Source organism: Anomaloglossus baeobatrachus, chromosome 2 (assembly GCF_048569485.1).
Source record: "Anomaloglossus baeobatrachus isolate aAnoBae1 chromosome 2, aAnoBae1.hap1, whole genome shotgun sequence".
NCBI lineage: Eukaryota > Metazoa > Chordata > Amphibia > Anura > Aromobatidae > Anomaloglossus > Anomaloglossus baeobatrachus.
This window is the reverse complement of record NC_134354.1, coordinates 647,953,417-647,974,987: the sequence shown is the minus strand read 5'-3', so window position 1 is coordinate 647,974,987 and position 21,571 is coordinate 647,953,417. Positions and strand designations below refer to the sequence as shown.

At 44.4% G+C, this 21,571-nt stretch overlaps 1 protein-coding gene across 7 annotated transcripts in view; it reads left to right on the top strand.

Annotated features, from left to right (window-relative positions):
- The window catches only part of IKZF4 (IKAROS family zinc finger 4), a 57,770-nt gene that overhangs the window by 13,161 nt on the left and 23,038 nt on the right, over nt 1-21,571 (top strand). For all 7 annotated transcript variants that reach the window (XM_075334432.1, XM_075334429.1, XM_075334428.1 and 4 more), the window contains exons 2-3: nt 9,197-9,251; nt 14,705-14,806. In XM_075334432.1, the coding sequence (XP_075190547.1) occupies nt 9,197-9,251; nt 14,705-14,806 (157 nt within the window). The remainder of the gene's footprint in view (nt 1-9,196; nt 9,252-14,704; nt 14,807-21,571) is intronic.

Sequence of the window (21,571 nt, the reverse complement as noted above, 5' to 3'; positions counted from 1 at the left end):
CGTGAAGACAGTGCTACCCGATATCACTACCGTGACCGGGTCTCGCAGCACTGCCGTCACGGGGTCATGTGAGTCCATTGTGAACTTACCTCACCTGACCCCCGATGTCGCTGGCAGGCTCCTGTCCTGGCCCGGTGTCCTGAGGCGGCACGTCATCATAGCTACAGCTGATCGCGTCCTCCGATCAGCTGTTCTGCAGTCTGCAGACACCAAGCTGTGTAATGCGGGCTTCAGAAACATGGCGCCGGAGATAAGCGCTATGCGCTGAGGCCCACTCCGGCGCCATGTTTCTGAAGATTAGCATTTTACATTCAGCCGGAGGGAGGGAGGAACAGGCAGCGCGGGGGTGGCGGGGAACACGTGCATAACCCGCCCGGACATCATGAGAGAGGGAGGAACAGGCTGGTGGGGGGGCGGGGAACTCCTGCATAACACGCCCGGATATTATCTGCAGAGGTGCACACGTCAATCAAAAAGTGCACGAAATTTCAAACTTTATAAAGTTGGATTTCGCTGCCTAAACACCCGAGCTGCCCCCTGATGGTATGTACACACTGTGCATGATAGTGCCAGTGCTGCACTGGCTGCAGCTTATACACGAAAATCCTGATGATTGGTTCCCTTTAAGTTTTATAAATTGAGAGGAGAAAAAGGATGAAATAGCAGACAGACGTTGTGAGATTTTGGTTAGTAAAGAGGTGATATTGAGTCCCAAGGGTTAGATCGGTGTCAACATAGAGGTGATACTGAAAGCCAATGAGCTGTGTCGGGCCGAAGGTATAGACGGAGAAGAGTAGGGGGTCAAAGAACTGAACCTTGGGGGACAGCTACAGATATGGGGTGAGATGAGGAAGTGGTGTGAGAATGGGACACGCTGAATGTCTGGTCAGTTAGGCATGCAGAGATCCAAGATAGTGCCAAGTCTGTGATGCCCAGAGATGAGAGAATCTGTAGTATCAGGAAATGGTCCACAGTGTCAAAGGCAGAGGACAGGTCCAGGAGGAGGACGATGGAGTAGTGTCACTTGACTTTGGATATATGGCTGTAAGGGGCGGGCAGACATCTAGTTGGCACCCTCTAGCTGCTATATGGGTGTGTGGGGCGGGCAGCCTTCTAGTTGGCATCTTACTAGCTGCTATAGGAGTGTTAGGGGCAGGCAGCCTTCTACCTCTTTAGGTGCTCTATGGGTGTCGGGCGGGCAGTGTTCTAGTTGGTACTTCCCTAGCTGCTATATAGGTGTCCGAGGTGGGCAGTGTTCTAGTTGGCACTCTGTCTAGATGGTATAGGGGTGTCAAGGGCAGGCAGACTTTTAGTTGGCACCTTTCATGCCAGACTTCCCTGTCTGCTTCTTTAAATCATAGAAGCACATCGCTTATGGATGTTCTACCCTGTCGCTGAGATAACAAAGTGGCTGCATAGTTCTCTCTAGATCTGTGTAATTAATGATGGGCAGGAGAGACTAGGGTTAAGGCTGGGGACACACAAGTGTATGGCATCAGATGCGATATGCTAATGACCCTCAGATACTGCTCTGCTATGAGTGTCATTATGCTTTGATGCGATCGGATCACAGATGCGGAGGGGAGGGAGGGACTAATCTCCCTATCTCCTCCATTATCAGCTGATGCGATTATCGCACTGCACTTCTGTGTCATCCAAGTGCAGTGTGATGTTTCACTCGCACCCATAGACTTCTATGGGTGCGAGTGAATATGGATCGGATTATACCCGCATCATGCTGCAATTATTTTTTCGGTCTGATTAGAGCTGAGAAAAAAAAATCACAGATGGGAACAGCCCCATAAAGTAACATAGGTCCGAGTGGAATTTTTTTGAGTGAACGATTTTTATCGCATTCTACTCAGCCCATTTTACTCGCCGTGTGTCCTAGGCCTAATAGATTGGATTTTGGTGCACAGGCGGAAGGTGGAAACAAAATAAAACTGTCCCACGGAAATAACAAGTTGATACACTTAGCAGAAGAGCCTCAGCCTCCCAGTTAAAGGCCGATCTTCCGTCTGTGCCCCATATTTTAGGGTACCGGCACACTTTAGCGACGCAGCAGTGATCCCAACAGCGATCTGACCTGGTCAGGATCGCTGCTGCGTCACTACATGGTCGCTGGTGAGCTGTCAAACAGGCAGATCTCACCAGCGACCAGTGACCAGCCCCCAGCCAGCAGCGACGTGCAAGCGACGCTGCACTTGCACGGAGCCGGCGTCTGGAAGCTGCGGACACTGGTAACTAAGGTAAACATCGGGTATGGTTACCCGATGTTTACCTTAGTTACCAGCGCACACCACTTAGCTTAGCGTGTGCAGGGAGCAGGAGCCGGCACTGGCAGCGTGAGAGCTGCGGAGGCTGGTAACGAAGGTAAATATTGGGTAACCACCTTGGTTACCCGATGTTTACCTTGGTTACAGCTTACCGCAGCTGTCAGACGCCGGCTCCTGCTCCCTGCACATTCAGGATTGTTGCTCTCTCGCTGTCACACACAGCGATGTGTGCTTATCAGCGGGAGAGCAACAATAAAAAAACGAACCAGGGCTGTGTGTAACGAGCAGCGATCTCACAGCAGGGGCCAGATCGCTGCTCATTGTCACACACAGCGAGATCGCTAATGAGGTCACAAAAACCGTGACTCAGCAGCGATCTCAGTAGCGATCTCGCTGTGTGTGAAGCACCCCTTATACTTATGTGATGCCAGCCTTGTTTGCCCACATTTATCTGTGTTCATGCAGAGCAGAGAAAGTCAGTGTAGCACAGAACTGCTATAAAAAACTACAATATTCTCCGTTATAGTGTGTATATTAGAATAACGGCTACTAAAGTTTACAGACGGCTAATAAGGCTCTTAAGTGCTTCAAGGAAAGACATTACACATGTAAGACACCCGGCACACAGGTGATAGCCTAATATGTTGATCCAATAAATGGATTTGTGCTCTGTATGAATTTTGCTACAAGACAACTAATGTAAACAATTGAGCTGATATTTTATTTTTTTATTTTTTTTGCAAACTCGCTTTTCTTTTTTTTTTCTTTTCAATTCTGTTTCAAAATGCAGCATTTAACTACAGAACTGGTTAACAAAAAATGCCCACATTTTTCCCACAATATGTATGAGTAGAATAACCTTCAGGAAAAAAAATGTTTAAGTTAAAAATAAACCCAAAATGGTTCTAAAGATTGTATAAATTTCATTTTTTTTGTTGCAAAACTCTCTTTTTGGCTTGAATCACGTGCAGTTTTTTTATAAGCCTATATGAAAAAAAATGGTATTAACACCAGCTTACCTGGAGCATGAGGCATTTTGGAAATACAACTCCTAATTATAAAAAAAAAATTAGGATTGTGTGTAAAATGTAAAGAATGGAATGAATTGGAAATCTATAGCAATATTTTGTTCACAACAGAACATTACACAGATCAGAAGGGGAACATTTAGAATTTTTTTCTATTTCACTGGAAAAAAATAACTCATTGAGAAATTTATGGCAGCAACGCATCTGAAAGAAGTTGGGTCTGGGCCATGTCTGCCGTTGCGTAGTAGCTTCTCTTCTTACAACAGTCTGTAGACGTCTGGAAGTGAGGAGACCAATTGCTGGAGGTTTGGGGGGAGGAATGGTGTCCCCCTCTTGTCTGATGTAGGATTCTGGCTGCTCAACAGTCCTGGGTCTTCTGTTCTATTGGTGAAAGGTGTAGTCTGCTCATCGCCTGAACGCTTCCTTGAAGCCCTGCTGTTGTGATGGATGCAGTGTGTGGTTTAGGCTGCTTTCACACATCCGGTTTTGGCAGTGCGGCTCAATCCGGCTCAAAAACCTATGCAACGGATGCGGCGAAAAAAACGGATCCGTTGCATAAGTTTTTCCATGCGGCCCGTCCGTTTTTTGACGGATGCGGCTTGATACTGAGCATGCGCAGTGCAAAAAACTGCATCCGGATGCGTTTTTTGCCGCAGGACACCGCATCCGGCGTCCATAGGCTTGCATTGTAAATTGCGCCGCATCGCCAGGCAACGTTCCATCCGGCCGCCGCATTGGCTAATTATGCCGCATTCGGCAAAAAACGGACGCAACGTAAGGCCATGCGGCACAATATCGTGCTAATGCAAGTCTATGCAGAAAAAAACGCAACCGGCGACAAAAAAAAACGGTTGCGTTTTTTCTGCAAAGCGCCGTATTGTGCCGCTCAGCAAAAACCAGATGTGTGAAAGCAGCCTTAGCATTGTCTTGCTGAAATATGCAAAGCCTTCCCTGAAATTGACGCTGTCTGGATGGGAGCATATGTTGTTCTAAAACCTCTATACAATGCTGAGCATTGATAGGGCCTTTGAAAATATGTAACTTGTCTGTGCCATAGGCAGTAATAAAACCCATATCATCAGAAATGCAGGCTTTGTGTGCTAACAAGCCGGATGGTCCCTCTCCTTGAGTCTGCAGGACACAACATCTGTGATTTTCATAAAGAATTTCAATTTTTGATTCATCTGACCACAAGAGCAGTTTTCCATTTTGCCCCAGTCCGTTTGAGGCCTCTTTGACATGTCTGTAAAAAACACACGTGTTCTACATGGTCCGTGGTGTAGGTTACGCACATGTGTGCGTATGTCCGTGTGTGTGTGTTCAGCATGTGTTGTCAGTGTGCTATCCATGTGACATCTGCATAGCACACTGAGCATGTACTTCTATACTTACCTGTCCATGGTGCTGCTGTCTCTGGCACCAGCGGTGGAGACTTCAGCAGTGGAGACAGGTGAATATAGAAAATAATTTTATTTTACAGGCGTGTTTTCTCCGATACGTGTCACACTGATGTCACACAGAGCACAACAGTGTGTGGGCCGTGTGATATCTGTGCTACCGGAGAAAAACGGACATGTCTACGTATGGATCACAAGACACACGGACAAACGGTCCATGTGAAAACAATGGTTTCTGGAAGAATCCCTGCTAATTTGAACAACCAAATCATGCCTATTTTTTCAATGGAGTACTGCCTGATACCCGTAGATCGCAAGCATCCAATATTGACCATAGACCTTGTCCCTTTTGCACATGAATTTCTCCAGAATCTCTGAATCTTTTGATGCTATCATGTACTGTGGATGGTGAGATAGTCAATGTTTTCGCAATTTTACATTCAGGAAAATTTTCTTTCTTTTTTTTTTTTTTTCACAAGTTTTAGACGCAGTTGTTCCCATATGGCTGCAGTCACACTTGCTTGTGACTCGCGTGAAGATCGCATCACATCACTGGACCAGCTGGTTGCACTTCTGACAGGTGCCGGGTCAATGTCATTTTATTTTTATGCAGCTGATCCGCTCTTGTTAAGAGATCAACCGGCCGGTCTGGGCAGTGGCATGCGATCCTCGTGTGATTCACATTTAAGTGTGACTCCAGCCTACTGGAGAACCTCTGACTATGTTTGCTTCTGAGAGACTCTGCCTCTCTAACATGCTCTTTTTATATACACTTATGTAACTTAATTGAATAGTGATGCTCTTACCTGTTTTTCATTTGTACTTATCACTTTTCCAGTCTTTTATTAATCTAGTCCCAAATTCTTAGAGATGTGTTGCTGCTATCATTTTTTTTTTATTTATTTTTTTTTGGAACTGGGTTTGTAATGACTACAAATCAATTGCTGTAGAAACATCTGGTCGCAGCATTTTTTATCTATTGTGCATCCATTATTGCAAGAGGAGAAATTTTGCCCTTGACATGAAGAGGTTGAAAGTGAAAACGGCAGTAATGGATGGAGGATACGAAGCGCTGGAAGCTTTTAATAACTATTTTCCAAAAAGTATATAATGATGCTTTGGCTGAGTAATAAGATTCACATTTGATGGCCAAACTTTCTATAAAATCAGGAGCGATCAGACACGATTATGCAGTTTGATCTCTTACCAGCCTGATTGAGACATTACGGTAGGATTATTTGTGGGTAGCATTTCTTGCACAGCGCTTTGTTTTTTGGCTGTAGGACACTGCCTTCATCTTTAATTTTATTCCTTTAACCTGGTAGTGAATTATTTTGTAGGAAAATCTCATTCATTGCTTAAGTCATGGGCCAAAAATGGCAGAGTTATGTAATGGCATTTATATAGTATGAGTGTCCTGGCAGTAAACACAGCCTGTCTAGACCCCACAATTACCAGACTGACTACAGTGTACAAATCACAGCCACGGCAATAGTTTAAAATCAGCCTGTTTTAATTATTCACAGTCAGCCCCAGGTCTCCTGACCCAAACTGGACACCCTACACTCTAGTCTCAAGTATTTTGCAGCCTCTAACAGGTTTTTCTCCAGGATTGCCCTGTATTTAGCTTCATTCAACTTCAAATCAACTCTGACCAGCTTCCCTGTCCCTGCTGAAAAAAGCCTCCCCACAGCATGACGCTGTCACCACCATGTTTGACAGTGGGAATGGAGTTTAAAGAGTGAAGTGTAGGGTTAGTTTTCCGCCACACACAGTGTTTTGCATTTAGTCCAAAAGGTTCTACTTTGGTCTCATCTTGCCAGAGTACCTTCTTCTACATGCTCGCTGCGTCCCCTACATGGCTATTTGCAAGCTGGACATCTTGTGGCCTCTTTTCACAGATTGCTTTCTTCTTGCCACTCTTATATAAAGGCCAAATTTGTGGAGTATACAACCAATAGATGTCCTGTTGGCAGATTCTCCCACCTGAGATGTTGCTCTCTGCAGTTCCTTCATTGTGACCACGGGCCTCTAAGGCTAGTTTCACACATCTGGCATTTCGCCGGATTGTCGGATCCGGCACACTCCAGTACAGTGTTAATACTGTACAATGGCATCGTGGCAAGCTCCGGTCACATGCTGTCATGTGACTGGAGCATGTGATTGGAGGTGTTGCGATGCCATTGTTCTGTATTACACTGTACTGGAGTGCGCCGGGCCGGCAATCCGGTGAAATGCCGGATGTGTGAAACTAGCCTTAGCTGCTTCTCTAATTGGAGCTCTCCTTGATTGGGGTAGCCATCCACCTAAATGGAAATGTTTTGGTAGTTCTACAGTTTTGCCATACTTCTTCAATTTTTTGAAGATGTATTGAACACTGCTCCAAGAGATGCTCAGAGCTTGGGATAATTTTATTTATAACCTATCCCTGTTTACTCTTCTCCACAACTTTATCCCTAACCTGTCTGGTATGTTCTTTGGTTTTCATGATGCTTTTTGATCTTTAATGTTCTCAAACAAACCTCTGAGGATTGTTTTTTTTTTTTAGGGCGTATCGGACTAAATGAGGCTGAATACAAATGCAAATTATAATTTACAGATTTATATTTGTAACATATTTTGAAGATAATGTATCATGTTCTTTACATTTCAAAAATACTTGCTACTAAGTGTTGGTATATCATCTAAAATCCCCATTACATAGATTTCAGTTTGTTGGTGTAACATACTGAGCAGTTATCTGAATGCTGAACTCTGTATTCCCCTGCCCGCACCACTGATTTGGCTGTTTTCTGTGTACAGTGTGGACGTAAACACATGCTCAATAGTGTTACAATCACTATTGAGCATGTGTTACCTCCATCCAATAAGTAGAGCAACAAGACTACTCATGGCCTAAAGGGAAAGCTCAGCTATGAATTCCACTTCTCCCCTATGCCTCAAAACTACTGGAACATCATGTCCATCTTGAACTGTCCTCACACCTCTCTTCCTGCTCCCTCTTTGACTGTTTACAATCTGGCTTCCAACCGCATCATTCCACTTAAACTGCCCTAACTAAAGTCACTGACGACCTACTAACCACCAAAGCCAAGCGACAGTACTTTGTCCTCCTCCTCCTGGACCTGTCCTCTGCCTTTGACACAGTAGACCATTCCCTTCTACTACAAATTCTCTCATCTCTGGGCATCACAGACTTTGCCCTATCCTGGATCTCCTCATACTTAACCAACCGAACTTACAGCGTCTCCCACTCTCACACCACTTCCTCATCTCGCCCCTATCTGTCGCTGTCCCCCCAAGGTTCAGTTCTAGGACCCCTGCTGTTCTCCATCTACACCTTTTCACCTTGGACAGCTCATAGTCCCACGGCTTTCAGGATCACCTCTACGCTGAAGATACGCAGCTCTACCTCTCTGGACCTGACATCACCTCCCTACTAACCAGAATCCCACAATGTCTGTCTGCTATTTCATCCTTTTTCTCTGCTCGATTCCTAAAATTAAACATGGAAAAAACAGAATTCATCATCTTTCCTCCTCCTCACTAAACCCCCCCACCTAACATAGCCATCATTGTCAATGGCTGCTCACTTTCCCCAGTACCACGTGTTTGCTGCCTGGGAGTAACTCTAGACTCTGATCTCTCTGTCAAGCCACACATCCAAGCCCTCTTCACCTCCTGCCACCTCCAACTCAAAAATATTTCCCGCATCCGTACATTCCTTTCCCAAGAAGCTGCAAAAACCCTAGTACATGCCCTTCTTATCTCCCACATTGGATTATTGCAACCTCCTGCTCTGTGGCCTCCTTTCTAACAGTCTCGCACCCCTACAATCTATTCTACACTATGCTGCCCATCTAATCCACTTGACCCCCCGCTACTCCCCGACCTCTCCGCCAATCCCTTCACTGGTTTCCCATTGCCCAACGACTCCAGTTCAAAACAATGACCATGACCTACAAAGCCATCCACAACCGATCTCCTCCCTACATCTGTGACCTAGTCTCCCGGTACTTACCTGCGTATAACCTTCGATCCTCACAAGATCTTCTTCTCTACTCCCCTCTCATCTCATCTTCCCACCATCGCATCCCAAGATTTTTCGCGTGCCTCCCCCATACTCTGGAACACCCTGCCACAACATATCAGATTCTCGCCTACCTTGACAAGCTTCAAAAGGAACCTGAAGACCCACCTCTTCTGACAAGCCTACAACCTGCCGTAACTCCCTGTCTAATATAGCGCCGCACAACCAGCCCTACCCTTACCTACTGTATCCTCACCCATCCCTTGTAGACTGTGAGCCCTCGCTGGCAGGGACCTCTCTCCTCCTGTACCTGTCTGTGACTTGTATTGTTTATGATTATTGTACTTGTCCCTATTATGTATACCTCTTTCACATGTAAAGTGCCATGGAATTGATGGCGCTATAATAATAAATAATAATTCAGTCTGTACAAAGTTGCTCAACTTCTTCCTTTTCTTGTTTCAGAGATATCTGTCAAAAATGGAAATTGAAGACTATAATGGCCGATCCTATATGTCAGGTATGTACAAATTATTTTTAACCAGTATTTGCCGTAATTTTTATTTTGATTGTTCTATCTTTGATTAGTACCTTTTTAAATATTAACCCTTTCTTTCTTTTATTTTTTTTCTATGTATGTCCATTAGAGCTTGTCAAAGAGGGCTGGGTTTTATTTTTCAGTGGCATGATTTTATTATACACTACAGTTCAAAAGTTTGGGGTCACCCAGACAATTTTGTCTTTTCCATGAAAAATCATACTTTTATTTATCAAATTAGTTGCATAATGAATAGAAAATATAGTCCAGACATTGACAAGGTTAGAAATAATGATCTTTACTTGAAATAATAATTTTCTCCTTCAAACTTTGCTTTTGGCACAGAATGCTCCCTTTGCAGCAATTCCAGCTTTGCAGACCTTTGGCATTCTAGCTGTTAATTTACGGAGGTAATCTGGAGATATTTCACCCCATGCTTCCAGAAGCCCCTCACACAAGTTGGATTGGCTTGATGGGCACTTTTTGCGTACCATACGGTCAAGCTGCTCCCACAAGAGGGTTGAGATCTGGTGACTGGGCTGGCCACTCCATTACAGATAGAATACCAGCTGCCTGCTTTTTCCCTAAATAGTTCATGTATAATTTGGAGTTGTGCTTTGGGTCATTGTCTTGTTATAGAATGAAATTTGCTCCAATCAAGCGCTGTCCACAGGGTATGGCATGGCATTGCAAAATGGAGTGATAGCCTTCCTTATTCAAAATCCCTTTTACCTTGTACAAATCTCCCATTTTACCATCACCAAAGCAACTCCAGACCATCACATTACCTCCACCATGCTTGACAGATCGCGTCAGGCACACATCCAGCATCTTTTCAGTTGTTCTGCATCTCACAACTTCGATTTGTCTGTCCATAACACTTTTTTCCAATCTTCCTCTGTCCAATGTCTGTGTTCTTGTGCCCATATTAACCTTTTCCTTTTATTAGCCAGTCTCAGATATGGCTTTTTCTTTGCCACTCTGCCCTGAAGGCCAGCATCCCGGAGTCGCCTCTTCACTGTAGATGTTGACACTGGCATTTCGCGGGTACTATTTTTAATGAAGCTGCCAGTTGAGGACCTGTGAGGCGTTGATTTCTCAAACTAGAGACTCTAATGTACTTGTCTTGTTGCTCAGTTGTGCAGCGGGGCCTCCCACTTCTCTTTCTACTCTGGTTAGAGCCTGTTTGTGCTCTTCTCTGAAGGAAGTAGTACACAGCTTGTAGGAAATCTTCAGTTTCTTAGCAATTTCTCGCATGGTATATCCTTCATTTTTAAGAACAAGAATAGACTGTCGCGTTTCACATGAAAGTTCTCTTTTTCTGGCCATTTTGAGAGTTTAATGGAACCAACAAATGTAATGCTCCAGATTCTCAACTAGCTCCAAGGAAGGTCAGTTTTATAGCTTCTCTAATCAGCAAAACTGTTTTGAGCTGTGCTAACATACTTGCACATGGGTTTTCAAGGGATTTCTAAGCATCCATTAGCCTTCTAACACAATTCGCAAACACAATGTACGCTTAGAACACTGGAGTGGTGGTTCTTGGAAATGGGCATCTATACACCTATGTAGATATTGCATTAAAAACCAGACGTTTGAAGCTAGAATAGTCATTTATCACATTAACAATGTATAGAGTGTATTTCTGTTTAATTCAATGTCAGCTTAATTGAAAATGTGCTTTTCTTTCAAAAATTAGGAAATATCTAAGTGACCCTAAATTTTTAAACTTTAGTGTATATAATTTTTTTCTATTTTTTTTTTCTTTTTTTACCCCATTATGGAGGGAATGGGGAAAAAACATCAGGCTTTGCTTTTCTCTTTCTTTTTTTGTATGTTTTTCATTATACAGTATAAATAGGGTTTTTTTTGTTTTGTGTTTGTATATGTCGCGTCAATGTCCAATCCTTTTGTTCCTAGCATAGTCCCCCTCTTCTAATGCAGGACAGATGGTGCTTCGGCCATCTGATCGTGCAGGGCAGGGTATGTGGAGGGCAGGAGAGATGACTGAAGGTGGCACCAACAGCTGCCATTTTACAGTTCTATGTACATAGATGTAAAGAATACGATGTGTTAATGCTTTGGTGAAATGTATGATCGTGTTTCATTATGTCAAAACTAAAAATGGGAACTCCCCCCAGGGCAGGAAATGTCACAATTAGTGATGGGCGGACCCGGACTGTAAAATTCCAGATCCGCACGGGTTCAAAGGTACCTGAGTGCCGGGCCCGGAGTTCTTAGGGAATTCTGGTTATTGATCCAGATCCGGCACTCTGGTAATAAAAAGGGGGAAAAAAAACAAGCACGCTATATTTAATGAATCTCAGACGTGGCTGTAACTGCTTCCAGGCTGCTCATTCACTTCCGGGGCCGCGTATTATCCTTCATGCATATGCACTTCTTTCCCTGCCCACCGGCGTCTGTGATTGGTTGCAGTCAGACGTGACGGCCTGTCTGACGGTTCCAATCGCAGACTCTGTCTGCGGGTCTATCATACAGTAAAAATAAATAAAAATTGGCGTAGGGTCCCCCCATATACCCAGCACAGATAAAACATTCCACTGCAGGCTGCAGCCCCCAGCGGTGCACTTATTTTGGCTGTGTATCAAACTAAGAACTGCTTACGGCTTTTTTTTTTTTTTTTTTTTTTTATATAAATTATTAAAATAATTTAAAAAACAGAGTGCTGTGGACTGGAGTTTTGATGCCCTATAGCTGGGGGCTTGTATTTTCAGACTGGGGAGAAACCCATGCATATTGTGCTCCCCCTAGCCTAAAAATAGCAGCCTGCAGCTGCCCAGGGTTCTTGCATCCATTAGATGCAACAGTACCAGCACTTTACCCGACTCTTCCCTATTTACCCTGGTGCGGTGGCAATCTGGGTAATAACGGGCTAATCGCAGCTCAAAGCTACCACTAAGCCCTAGGTTCTAATGAGGGGTGTCTATGGGACCCCCCATTACTAATCTGTAAGTGAAAATAAATACAAACACCAAAAAATACTTTATTTTAAAAAAAATCCAAAAAAACACTCTCTTTTACCAATTTATTTACCCCAAAAACACTCCTGCAGGTCTGACGTAATCCACACGAGGTCCCATGACAATTCCAGCTATGCTACATCTGAAGTCACAGTGCGTGATCATGGAACATGACTGCCCACTGTGGACTTCAGGTAGAGACTAAGCAGTGACGTCACTCAGGTAAGTTGCGGCCATAGCTGGAGGTTCCCATGATCCTCCACCTGTGATCGCAGGTTACTTGAACTCAGGTGATGTCATTAAATCAGTGACTTCACATGTGTGATTCATTACCATAATCATACTTTTACCTGCAGAATACAACCTATAATAAGCCTCATATGTTAAACAACGTGTCCCTGGGAATAAGACATCCTATAAACAACAATCAGGTCCACACAACAAATATACGTGTGATCATGCTCAATTTATTAAATGTTAAAAAACATACATATAAGATTGTGACACTGCAAATTCATAGATAGAAGCTACACAGATATGGGAAAGAGTCGCACTACTCAGAGTGACCACACGGGACCAGTGCACTCCGTAGACACAAATATATACTGGCACTAATACAGTGGCTACACGAGCAGGTGCATACCGAAAAAGACACATGGCTGCAGGTAACTTATGACTAGAATCCTGTATTAGTGCAGGGGCACAACAGATGATTAATAGAGACGGCTGGGGGATAGCGCAATTCTGAGGATCTTGGTGGAACAAGGAATTATGAACCTTAATTAACTATGTATGTATTGATACCACTAATATCCTCAATGTTAATCATAGCCCATAGATAAACTGCCAGTATATATTTGTGTCTACGGAGTGCACTGGTCCCGTGTGGTCACTCTGAGTAGTGCGACTCTTTCCCTTTTCCATATCTGTGTAGCTTCTATCTATGAATTTGCAGTGTCACAATCTTATATGTATGTTTTTTAACATTTAATAAATTGAGCATGATCACACGTATATTTGTTGTGTGGACCTGATTGTTGTTTATAGGATGTCTTATTCCCAGGGACACGTTGTTTATAGGATGTCTTTTACCTGCAGAAGTAAGTTGCCAGGTTATTTTAATTTCACATTAAATGTGGTATATATAATGGCAGAATTATTATTATTATTGTTTCTCCCTTTCACAATGTCACCCCATTTCAATCAATCTTGCTGTTTTTTTTTTCTTTTAGTAGAATATATGGTATAGAGAATGGGGTAATTCAAATCCCATTCAAATATCAACAGACAAATAAAATATGGAAAAATGAAAATTGTCAGAAACATGAGTAAATTAGGATCTGGATATATGACAAATTTTATGGACTTTCCCATGTGTATGCCAAAGATGGAAATTCCCAGTTAATCACAGTACAAACCAATACATTTTTGACACCTTTTTGCGTTTCAGTTTTTCACCATCTTTAAGAAGTTTCTTTGCCATCTATGAATGAGAACAGTCTTGTTTACATTCAAAGGCAGCAAACTTGTAGCTCCTAGCCCTCGTCTTCATTGAAAGTGGATTTCGGCCACTTGAAGGATACGAACATGCAATACTGTAGAATCCACGGCAGATAGTGTGTGTCCACTGCAGTTTCTATGTGGGAATCTCCTGAGTAGTCTGTTGGTGAACAGGTTTCAAAGTTTCACACCTATAGTGGATAAAACAAATTCTATTCATTGAGAACAATGCCTAAAAAGTGTTTGGCCACAAGTTGCCTCCTGGAGCTGTCGGCCAAATGAGTACACCTATTTTTAAGGGAATTTGAAGGGTCAAGGGTTGTTGGAAGCAAAAACTGTTGGCTGTAATGTTCTTGTGCTTTCGTGGGAGTGAATTATTTTCTATTCTTGATAACATCAGTAGCTTGGATAGTGCATGCAAATACTGTGCTGACAATAATCTGGAAAGCACGGAACAACTCCGAGGAAACTCGAATACAGTTAGTTAATGGCTAACGGAAAGGAAGAAAAGAAAAAAGCGCTGGTATGTTATCAGGTGGAACTCTTGTTCTGTGACCATCCCTTTCATTTTCATGAAGCTTGTAGAAATCCATGCACACGCTACAGACATCTATATGGAAGAGGCAGAAACTTGTGTAACAAGTCTGTTGAATGCAAATAATGTACACTGTGGATTTTCTGTGAGATTCACGAGCTGCGTAACATGGTACCAGCTAAGTTACTAATGAGATTTTAAAATTTCATTGACATTCCTGCAATGCAAAGGGTCAGAATATCCTAAAAATTCACAACAATATCTGTATGTAACATGTGCGGATTTTGATGCACAAGAATATAGAATAGAAAGGAAAATTTGCAATCAGGTTTAGTTGCAGGTGGCGCTCTGCCAGGCCGCTCTCCTCCCATTATCTGTGTATTAACAATGTTTGCTTTTTTTTTTTCTTGACACTCCAGCGGGAGACTCCTCTCTGGAAAAGGATTTCTCCGAAGCATTGATTGGACCCACCGTGAGCACACCAAACAGCAGGCACTCGTCCCCAAGGCGCTCACTTAGTGGTAAGTGTATTTTCGTAGCCATAACCCAAGTGTTAAAGGGAACCAACCAGCAGGATTTTCACATATAAAGTACAGGCAGTGCCATACTGGTGCTAGGATGGTGAATCAGATCATACCTTCAGTTTAGAGATTGGATGTTTGCAGAAAAAAATGTTATCAAAGGTCCAGAAATGAGTGCATTTGTTGAATGGCATGAGCATCGGGGTGGAGTTAACACTATGGCCGGCGCTTGCGCAGTATTATTGTTGAGATGAGACTACAATGGGTCTCTTAAGGGCTGACTGCCGTGTTCAAATTATAATGTCATGTGTGCACACGAGACTAAAATAATGGACTACGAGTCAGTTATAACTATCTCCATGACAGACGCCAGAGCTTCTGGCTCTCTTTACTGTTTGAAACTTTTTATAGCTTTAGAGAAGTGAAGGGTGTAGACAAAATACAGTCCAATCAAGTATCGCAGGCTGGACTCAGGATGTATAGGAATTTGCATAGTCTCTGCTAGATTGGTTGTTCCGGACTTTAGGAATTCCTTTGTTCCTCAACTTCTTTGGGCGTTGAACAGGATGCAGCAGCCATCTTTAAGTTACATGTGCTGGTATACTGTATTAAGGAAAATCACTAAATATGCTATAATATAGCATATACAGTTAGGTCCAGAAATATTTGGACAGTGACAAAATTTTCGCGAGTTGGGCTCTGCATGCCACCACATTGGATTTGAAATGAAACCTCTACAACAGAATTCAAGTGCAGATTGTAACGTTTAATTTGAAGGTTTGAACAAAAATATCTGATAGAAATTGTAGGAATTGTACACATTTCTTTACAAACACTCCACATTTTAGGAGGTCAAAAGTAATTAGACAAATAAACCAAACCCAAACAAAATATTTTTATTTTCAATATTTTGTTGCGAATCCTTTGGAGGCAATCACTGCCTTAAGTCTGGAACCCATGGACATCACCAAACGCTGGGTTTCCTCCTTCTTAATGCTTTGCCAGGCCTTTACAGCCGAAGCCTTCAGGTCTTGCTTGTTTGTGGGTCTTTCCGTCTTAAGTCTGGATTTGAGCAAGTGAAATGCATGCTCAATTGGGTTCAGATCTGGTGATTGACTTGGCCATTGCAGAATGTTCCACTTTTTTGCACTCATGAACTCCTGGGTAGCTTTGGCTGTATGCTTGGGGTCATTGTCCATCTGTACTATGAAGCGCCGTCCGATCAACTTTGCGGCATTTGGCTGAATCTGGGCTGAAAGTATATCCCGGTACACTTCAGAATTCATCCGGCTACTCTTGTCTGCTGTTATGTCATCAATAAAGACAAGTGACCCAGTGCCATTGAAAGCCATGCATGCCCATGCCATCACGTTGCCTCCACCATGTTTTACAGAGGATGTGGTGTGCCTTGGATCATGTGCCGTTCCCTTTCTTCTCCAAACTTTTTTCTTCCCATCATTCTGGTACAGGTTGATCTTGGTCTCATCTGTCCATAGAATACTTTTCCAGAACTGAGCTGGCTTCATGAGGTGTTTTTCAGCAAATTTAACTCTGGCCTGTCTATTTTTGGAATTGATGAATGGTTTGCATCTAGATGTGAACCCTTTGTATTTACTTTCATGGAGTCTTCTCTTTACTGTTGACTTAGAGACAGATACACCTACTTCACTGAGAGTGTTCTGGACTTCAGTTGATGTTGTGAACGGGTTCGTCTTCACCAAAGAAAGTATGCGGCGATCATCCACCACTGTTGTCATCCGTGGACGCCCAGGCCTTTTTGAGTTCCCAAGCTCACCAGTCAATTCCTTTTTTCTCAGAATGTACCCGACTGTTGATTTTGCTACTCCAAGCATGTCTGCTATCTCTCTGATGGATTTTTTCTTTTTTTTCAGCCTCAGGATGTTCTGCTTCACCTCAATTGAGAGTTCCTTAGACCGCATGTTGTCTGGTCACAGCAACAGCTTCCAAATGCAAAACCACACACCTGTAATCAACCCCAGACCTTTTAACTACTTCATTGATTACAGGTTAACGAGGGAGACGCCTTCAGAGTTAATTGCAGCCCTTAGAGTCCCTTGTCAAATTACTTTTGGTCCCTTGAAAAAGAGGAGGCTATGCATTACAGAGCTATGATTCCTAAACCCTTTCTCCGATTTGGATGTGAAAACTCTCATATTGCAGCTGGGAGTGTGCACTTTCAGCCCATATTATATATATAATTGTATTTCTGAACATGTTTTTGTAAACAGCTAAAATAACAAAACTTGTGTCACTGTCCAAATATTTCTGGACCTAACTGTATATATATTACAGTATATATAATATGTATAAATATATATGTGTTAGTAAGAAACAAAAACATTCATAAATATGTGTTAGATTACATTAACTAAGCTACATACCTAAGTCTATGAAATGGCTGAATTAAGTATTTTTGGTTACTCAATTCTTATCCTCAACATTATTTTCAAGTTTTCCTTTAACTTTTCAACAAAATGGCGCTGGAATCAGTGCATGCTTGTACTGTGATCTCCAGCAACATTTTACTAAGGACACTGTGGAGGTGACTATGAACGGTGGCACATGCACTGATTAAAAAAAAAAAAGAAAAAAAAAGTTCAATCTACGCATGTGCTGCCACTCATATTTGTCTTATTTGTCGCTACAGTGTGTTTAATCAAATGGTACCATAGATTGCAATATGCATATGGTTTGACTTTGGCGCCATTTTATTGAAGAGTTGGAGAAAAACGTTAAAATAATACTGTGCACACATTGGCCATTGTGTTAAATGCGGCAGCAGAGGGGAGACATTTGAATAGCGGAGAGGCAGGCAGCCAGGAAAGAAATCATTACTGAAGATTCAGGCCACAAAGTATACCCTGATGCACACGTCAATCAGGCAATGCACTCATTTCTGGACCTTTGATGATGTTTTTTTCTGCAGTCAAAGATTCAATCTCTAAACTGCAGGTGTGATCTGATTCACCATCCTAGCGCCAGTATGGCGGTGTCTGTACTTTATAGGTGACAATCCTGCTGGTTGGTTCCCTTTTAAGGCAGGATGATCTTCACCTATTAACTGGTGAATAATTATTAGTTTCTGGCCCCTGGAAGCTGCAGCGTGTGGGGAAATGCATATTCTGTTCGTGAATGCTGACAATATTTCCAACAACATATAGAACCATAGACTGTATCCATAGCAATTATAAAATACTTCTTTCTCACTCATTGTCTGATGAATTAAGAAATTGAAAGCACCATACAATTGTGACTTTCCAGTTATTGCTGACAGTAATTTTGCTGCTAATAACATACAATAAAGATATATATTTCATAGGCTCTACTACTGTTAATGAACCCCTTCTCACCCCTTGACATATTATTACATCATAGAGCAAGTGTGTGTGTGTACATGGAGCGTGCTCAGGAGCTGAGCCTGCACCACCCAATGCAGATGCCGGTTGTGTTAGTAATAGTGATCAGAACGGCAGAGGCATTTAAACTTTGTGATCCTCTCCAATGTCCTTTCCGGGTACCCAGCGAGCTACCTCGCAACGTGATTGTGGCAGCCAGGGACCTGTAGCTGTATATTACAGGAGACCTCCATTACACTGTATACTACCACACTAATGTATTTCTGGATATATATAGTACAAATGATCAATTAGTTGAAGTACCTAGAGGCAATTTAAATTAAAAAAAAAGTAAAGTTTTAAAAGATGTTAAGACTAAAAGTGGCATAAAAATTTGAATCGCCCACTCTTTTACCCAGTTAAAAATAGAGAAAATAAAAATGGACCTAATTGGTATTGCCACATAGAGGTCTGTTCCATAACTCTGTTTACTCTATACGCAAAATGCTGTAACCAAGAAAAAATCAGAACAAATTGTCTCTTTCTTTGTCGCTCCATTGGGAGACCCAGACAATTGGGTGTATAGCTTCTGCCTCCGGAGGCCACACAAAGTATTACACTTTAAAAAGTGTAACCCCTCCCCTCTGCCTATACACCCTCCCGTGCATCACGGGCTCCTCAGTTTTATGCTTTGTGTGGAAGGAGGCACACATCCACTCAGCTTCTCATTTTAGTTATATCGGTTGGAAGAAAAGTGGGCTCCCACGGGGCCCCCGGCATGTTCCCTTCTCACCCCACTATGTCGGTGGTGCTGTTAAGGTTGAGGTACCCATTGCGGGTACAAAGGCAGGAGCCTCATGCCGTCTCCTTCACCATCCCTTAGCGGCTCTGGGAGAAGTGGGATCCTGAGCGGTCATCCAGTCACTGGGACCGTGCTCCCTCCGCAGCCCCTGGGGGAATCTGTCGGACAGGAGTTTGTTGATCCTCAGGGACCGGGCCCTGCATCACTAAGGTACTCTGTACCCCCATGGGGGATGTGCATGGAGCGCCTACATCCCGGACGGTGCAGCAGCTGCTTATTTGTGACGGCCGGCGGACTTCCGCGCCGACCGCGCCTGTTTGTCGGCCGCGGTGTTAAATTTAGTCCCCGGCTTCAATTGCGGCCTAGTAGCAAAACTCCCGCCCCCGGGCCTGTCTATCAGGGATAAGGGCGGGACTGCCGACCTGACGTCGGCTGTGAGGGCCAGGGCATCCTGTATGTTCCTCCCCCCCTCACTGATCACTGTGGGGACTCCAGATTCCCGCACTTTTCTAACGCCGCCCACGGCTTCTTTCCTCCCCTGAGAGCTCCGGCAGCCATTTCTTTGGCACTCTGCCTGTGGAAGATTTCCTGGAAAGAGCTCTGCAACGCTGGGAGACCTAAGGCAGGGAATCTGGAGGACACACACTCTGCTTTTTAGCGGTCGGTAAGCCACACCGGTCACCCAGTGCTGGTCCCCTTAGGGTGCCGGAATAGATACTATATATATTTATATATTTCTGTTCGGTCGGGCTGTATACCCTTCCCATATACCCTCAGTGATCACTCTCCTAGGAGACAACAGCATGTCGTCCACAAGGAGCAAGGGGGCCAAGACACAGGGTTATTTTGCGACCTGTACCTCTTGTGCGGCTAAGTTACCTGCGGGTTCCACCTACCCTCACTGTGAGCAATGCTCAACCCCTGTTTTACTTCCACAACCGGAGCCTCGGTCACTAGTGGGCCCCTCGGCTCAGGTAGAATCCGTTGCTCCCCCTGTCCAGGCGGCAGGGACAGAGTTTGCAGTTTTTGCTGAAAAACTCTGAGTCACTCTCACAATCCATGGCTCAGTCCATGGACAAATGGTCTGCCAAGCTGCTGGAAGCTTTGCAGTCCAGACCGGTCCCTACACAGGCCCCGGGCCCTGTTGGATCTTCACCCCCAGGCCCCTCTCTGCCCGCGCTGCAGCACGTTCCCAGGGGGGCCCTAGGTCTCATGGGGAGGACTCCGGCCCGGACCACAGTCCCAGACCGGCTAAGCGGGCACGCTGGGAATCTTCCCCGACTTCTTCACGCTGCTCGGGTTCCCAGCGTGAGGACTCTCTGGAGGACGAGGCGGACGTCGCAGCTCAGGGCTCTGACACTGACGTTGCCCTCAATCTTGATACACCTGACGGGGACGCCATAGTAAATGATCTTATCTCGTCCATCAACCAGGTGTTAGATATCTCTCCTCCACCGCCACCTGTAGAGGAGTCGACTTCTCAGCAGGAGAAACACCAGTTTCGGTTCCCTAAACGTACACGGAGTGCGTTTTTCGATCACTCTAACTTCAGAGATGCTGTCCAGAAGCCCAGAGCGGTTCCGGACAAGCGCTTTACTAAGCGCCTTACTGACACACGTTACCCCTTCCCTTCTGACGTTGTCAAGGGTTGGGCTCAATGTCCCAAGGTGGATCCCCCAGTCTTTAGATTGGCGGCTAGATCTGTAGTATCGGTTGCAGATGGATCATCGCTAAAGGATGCCACTGACAGGCAGATAGAGCTCCTGATGAAATCCATCTATAAAGCCACGGGCGCCTCTTTTGCCCCGGCCTTTGCAGCCGTGTGGGCACTACAAGCTATCTCAGCTTGTCTGGCTGAGATTAATGTCGTTACACGTAATTCTGCTCCGCAGGTTACGTCTTTGACTTCCCAGGCGTCAGTTTTTTCTTCCTACGCCATGAACGCAGTTTTAGACTCTGCTAGCCATACAGCGGTGGCATCCGCTAACTCTGTGGCAGTCCGCAGGGCCATGTGGCTGCGCGAATGGAAGGCAGACTCTGCTTCCAAGAGGTTCTTAACCGGTTTGCCGTTTGCTGGCGACCGATTGTTTGGCGAACGATTGGATGAGATTATTAAGGAATCTAAGGGAAAGGACTCCTCCTTGCCCCAGTCCAAGCCAAAGAGACATCAGCAACGACAGATACATTCGAGGTTTCGGTCCTTTCGTCCCTCCGCCAAGCCCCAATCCTCTTCGTCCAGCAGGCCGGAGAAAGGCCAGAGGAACTCCTATGCGTGGCGGGCTAAGTCACGCCCCCAAAAGGCCGCAGGAGGCACTGCTTCCAAGGCGGCCTCCTCATGACTCTCGGCATCCCCGAACCGCATCCTCGGTCGGTGGCAGACTCTCCCGCTTTTGCGACGCCTGGTGGCCACATGTTCAAGACCGATGGGTGAGAGACATTCTGTCTCACGGTTACAGGATAGAGTTCAGCTCTCGTCCTCCGACTCGTTTCTTCAGAACATCCCCGCCCCCCGAGCGAGCCGATGCACTTTTTCAGGCGGTGAACGCTCTGAAAACAGAAGAAGTTGTGATCCCTGTTCCCCCCCCAGGAACATGGTCGCGGCTTTTA